At 38.1% G+C, this 5494-nt stretch overlaps 1 protein-coding gene across 1 annotated transcript in view; it reads right to left on the minus strand.

The window, feature by feature from the left end:
- Positions 1–5293, minus strand: part of LOC101855104 — a gene marked incomplete in the record, with an annotated part of 9454 nt that extends 4161 nt beyond the window's left edge. Inside the window, 5 exon segments of the mRNA XM_005099363.3 lie at positions 185–396; positions 1889–2074; positions 3067–3204; positions 3681–3926; positions 4852–5293. Of these exon segments, the coding sequence (XP_005099420.2) occupies positions 185–396; positions 1889–2074; positions 3067–3204; positions 3681–3926; positions 4852–5160 (1091 nt within the window).
- Positions 5294–5494: the final 201 nt, after the last annotated feature.

The following is a 5494-nucleotide window of genomic DNA, read 5'->3' on the forward strand; positions in this document are numbered from 1 at the left end:
GGTAGTAGTAGTAGTAGTAGTAGTAGTAGTAGTAGTAGTAGTAGTAGTAGTAGTAGTAGTAGTAGTAGTAGTAGTAGTAGTAGTAGTAGTTTTATCTATTATTATTATTATTACTATTATGATTATTGTCGTTATTATTAGTATCATTATTGTCATTATGATAACTATTACTATTCAATACCTCAGTGTTTCTACGTGGTAGTTGTCGAACAAGTTAAATCTGTAATCGATGCGGTTGCCGCTGTCTGTGGACACGTCCAGAATGCCGAAGTCACGTGGTAGAACCCCGAGCCTCTTGGCCTCCAGTGTCTCTTTCTGGTACAGCATGTTCATAAATATATCCCCGTGGAGATCGATGGCTTGCATGGGGTACTCCATCATCTGGCTGCCCAGGACCTTTTGGAGAGATTAAGTATTGATGTTATTATTGAATGTTCATTTTGTTTCAATTGTCACGTCATGGCTATACTTTTGGATGACACGGTCTACTTATTGTTTGTTTGTGTGTTGTTGTTGGGGGTTTTTTTGTTGCTGTTTGCTTGTTTGTTTGTTTGTTTGTGTTTTGTATGTTGTTTCTAAATTTAAAGTTTCAATTGGAATGCAATTTCGATGAAGTAAAATATAATAAAAATCATCATAGTTTTGATCTCGATATGACAGATTTTGTTTAATATTTTTTTTTCTTGAGAATTGATGAGAAGAGGTGAAAACTAACACGTTTTATTGCCACAAAAACGAGGCTACGTAAGTTGATAAAATGAACAAACTTACTACATTATAAACTGGTTCAAAAGATCCATGGTGGTTCTGTTTATATAAATTGCTTATGTGATACTATAGAAGTGCTCCAATGAATTGTTGGTAATACTTTATATAATCTATCGGAGTAGAAAGAAGGGAAAAGATAAGTAAAAGATTTAAGGCTATATTCTGAAGAATTTATGATCTGTATTCTTATGCGTTTTGTATTTTCCCCATAAGACAGAAAAGGGATCTCGTCTGCGATATCCAGGAAAGGCTATCTCAGGTATACGATAAGACACAAGTTCAATTCCCGCATGGGCAGTTTTGTTTTATATGGTATTTCCGTCCATCTACTGGGACGCAGACTGACCCAGAGGTAGCCTTATGGGCAAGAAATTAGAGATAACCTCTTCTTCTTTCTGCTGAGATAATAATATTATTATATCCAACTCAGTCCCGTTCGACTACGTCGAAGAAGATGCCTCCTAAAAATGTAAATTATGGGGAAGGGAATGTAACATCTATACTCTCAATAAAAAAAACCAGAAGAGTTGCACTTTCTAAAGGTGTTCAGTGAGTCGACTTGTCGTCCATCAAAACTTCGGGGCATGTTCTAGCGTAATCAGCAAACAATATCAACCGACAGTATTAATTCCGTTGGGACAGTATTATTAACTGACAGTATTAATTCAGTGGAGAGAATTATTAATGGACAGTATTAATTCAAGTGGTATATTATCCTCACTGACAGCTGGAAAGAACAATTATGAGGCGACAGAGTTGGGGTTCATAAGATGCATGCTGTGTATCCCATGGACAGAAAGAAAGACAAATGAAAATGTCTTGGTTGAATCAAACTGCAGACTACACCTTATTACGAATATATACAAAAGTGACAGGCAGTTTCATTGGCCACACAATGCAGAAAGAAGCATTGGAGAATATTGTAAAAACAGGGACGTTTGGTTAAAAGAGAGGCAGAGGCAGATAGAGGAAAAAGAAACTGGACAAGACGACAACATGACTGGGGACAACAAGAACGACTGACAACATCGCTGCAACGAAAGACAGAGGGAAGTGTAAGTCCATGATCGCCCACGCCAGTCTGTAAGGCACCGGATGATGATGATGAAATTATTCTTACATTTGAGTAGAAGTTGACAGAGCCGTACATGTCGTCGGTGCGGGTTCCAAACTGCACGAGCCCCCACATCTGACCAGTGAGACCCGCCCTCTTCTTGTAGTCGTTGTCTCGGTAGTTCTTCAGGAAGGCAGTGGTCACTCCTTTCCTCTTGCAGTACTCCTTGCCGAAATAGTACCGGGTCTCGTTCTGAAATAATTGACCAGGGCGGTGAGAGTAATCGTGTTATTGTCTGTTTGTTTGTTTGTTTGTTTTAGTATGAGTTTTACCGCACTTGCAGCACACTAAGATTGAGCTATTTGCTTCGTCAAATGAAACGATCCATCGCTTATTAACAATTTAAAACCTATTCTGTTCTTGCTCTTTGACTTACCGAAATGAACAGATTTGCCGATTTATTTCAAAGAACTTCTAGTTAACATTTAATTTAAAACACTACAAGCTTTTAAAAGAGCATTTTTGATATTAGAAAACAATATCTGGGAAGTAAATTGGAGGAGAGTGGATACATCCCCTCGTGAACTAATATGGTGTTCAGGGCTTCCTTGGAAGTGCAGAACGGTATTCCTTACTCTTCCCTCCATGTAGTACAGCTTCAGCTGCCCATCCCCTAACCCCCACCCCCGAAATCCCCCACCCCTCGTTTCCCTTTCATGTAGACTTACTACCATCTTATACAGCTCTGTCTATCTAATCCCCACCCTCCGTTTTAATTTCTTATGTGAGGCATTGTAGTGGGATAAAACGCTCCTCAAAGTTCTGAAATTGAAGACATTGGCATTATTTTGCTCGTTTGGCAAATTTTATTGAATTAGAAAAAAAAAAATTTGTGTGGGGGGGTAGTCTCAATCTTTTTTTTTTGCCATTTAAAAACACATCAATTAGTGAGTTTTACTGAAAACTTTCGTTAAAAGAGTAAATTTATTGTATTCAAAGACTCTCCGGCTTTAGAAGTCACCAAACTTTGGGGGCCATTTTCTCTCTAATTTTACCTCTGAAAACAAAGCGATCTCCACCTCATTCAATCACAAATTGCTATTTCAACTTCTATTCATGATAGTGTGGTTTTTTTTTTACCGTAAGCAAGACAACTGAACAAAACTCTAATGATATCAATGCCTCCACGAGCCCAAAAATTGACGAGCGCCTGATTTCATCGCTTGTGACACACATAGACCTACCACCATCTTATATAGCTCCAGTTGCTCTCCGCTAGGTCCCTTCATGTAGGCAAAGCTTAGGCCGGCAAAGTTCCCAGAATCCAATGTAATTCCTTTATCAGCAACAGAAGCATTCCTCGCGGCTTCTTCGTTTGGCTCCTGTAGAAACAAGATTGTTTTTTTTTCTTTGTTTTTTTTTAATGAGAGTACTTGAACTATTCTAGTTAAATTTTAAATATAAGAATTTCTCAAGGAGTAACATTGTTCCAGAGGCCTTGTCAAAACCCACTCTAAATTATCAAATATAGGGAGAGAAAATTACTAAACGAATAGAGGAATGAGTAGATAGATAAAGGAACGAATGAAATAATTAAGAAATGAATGGATGGATTATTTGACTGAGTGAGTGCATGGATGTACGAATAAATTCAACAAGTATTAAACGAAATAACGAATGGAAACATATATAAATGAATGAATTAATTAATTAATTAATCAATCAATACATGAATAACTTACTATCTAACTAACTAACTAAATAAATACAAATCAAAATAAATACATAAAATGAAAGATAGATAAATAAATAAATAAATAATATAAAAGAGCAGTTCGACCCAAAAGCTGTCAATTACCTCGACCTTCCTGTTGAAAATGACTTTGTCGTAACCCCCGGCTACCGACTTTCTCTCCAGCTCATCCACAAACTGATTAAAATCCACGTCATCCTTGACCCAGAGACAGATCTGAGCGGCTCTCAGCACGCCGGGCCCCGTGAGGCGGATATACTTGGGGTAGGTGATGTGTTCTGGGGTGTCTCTGCGAGCGAACTCAATCAGTTGGACCAGACCGTTGTCGAAGAGGACAAACTCCCCGCGGACCTGAAGGGAAGCAGAAAGTTGCGTTGTCTTAGCCATTTGTGACACATTCTTTTATTTCTCTAAACACCGTTTATGTTCATTAAAAACTACACTATGTGTGGAGTTTTACTGGAAGGAAAAAAACCGTTGATCAAACGCTGCAAAATGTAAATTGTGTTTCCAAGGGTTCTCTCTTTTTGGAAGTCACCAAACTTTGGAGGCCATTTTCTCGCTAATTATATCTTTGAAACCAGACAATCCCAATCTCCTTCATCATAAGTATCTCGATTTCTATTCTTGATAGATGGTCACAATCTTTTTTTCATCGGAAGCAAGACAAATTAACAATCTTTGCGATGCTACCAATAACTCCACGTGCGAACATTTTGACGAGCGCCTGATTCCACCGCGTTGTGACACATTTGGAGTTTGAAATTTGAAAACTGTGCCCAAGAGCAATCTCTAAATTATCCCATTTTTTCGTGTTTTTTTATTTCTATTTTTCCATTAAAAATTAAATCAATGTAATTAGTTATTTTTATTTAAATATTTGTCCTGTGTATCAGTTTTTTTCCCGTTTACATTAATTTACTTTTTCCCGTTGTTTCTTAGAAGTCCTTTTTCCATTTTTTTCACTCCCACCTTCCATTTCGATCACAATTTGTTTGTATGTAGTTATGTTGTTGCATTTTTATTTGTTTGTTATTACTTCTTTTTCAGCTTTATTAGTTAAGATTTCTTTTAAAAAGGAGTTATCATTAGTAATAATATACATCACATGTTTTCTAATTCTTCATATTATTATAACTTGCAGTTGCTCGTATGGATGTACACCTCTAATCTCAACACTAGGTGTGCATTTTACGTCATGAGTTAAACTGTGCATTGGTAACGCTTTTCTTATTATCACTATTATTGCTATCAGCCATTTTGCAACACTCCCTACCTCGTAGTTCCCAGCATCGCTGATGTCAGGAACACCGAGAGTGTCCGGGTCGACACCTAACGAGCGAGCTTGAAGGATCTCCTTCTGGAAAAATCTGTTGTAATGTTCGTCTCCGTAGAAGGAAAAGGAAAGATCAGTCAAGTGTTTTGCTCCGAGCATATCCGAGTACCATTGCGCGGCACGGCTGGCATTTTCAGTGGTGACTGCAGCGAAAGCTATACCGTGAAGGTTGGAGGCGATTTCCCGACCGTGAGAGAGAGACAGCGCCAGGAAGAACAAGGAGGAAACGCACAGCATCAAACGAAACATCTTGAGGTTTTTGCTGACACTGTCTTCACTGCAAGAAGAAAGCTATGGTTTATTGGTGGTGAGCGAGATTGGTCACTTTTATACAGTTCTGTCGGCAGATAAAATGATTCCCCGGTGAAGTTTGCAGCGTCATATTCATGGGAGCAAACTTAGGCTATGACTTCTGTGAAATTTTTAAAAAGCAATAAATAAGACCGCAGTACGATTGTGGACTGCGCGTGGACTGAAGGTGCAGAAAACGTTTTAGTATTTGACATGACTTGCTTTTTGACTTAGAAGAACGGACTTTCTGTGTACCCTTCGAGACAAACTTTCTATGAGGTGAAATCTTTTA

This window comes from Aplysia californica, unplaced genomic scaffold (assembly GCF_000002075.1).
Source record: "Aplysia californica isolate F4 #8 unplaced genomic scaffold, AplCal3.0 scaffold00210, whole genome shotgun sequence".
Taxonomy (NCBI): Eukaryota; Metazoa; Mollusca; class Gastropoda; order Aplysiida; family Aplysiidae; genus Aplysia; species Aplysia californica.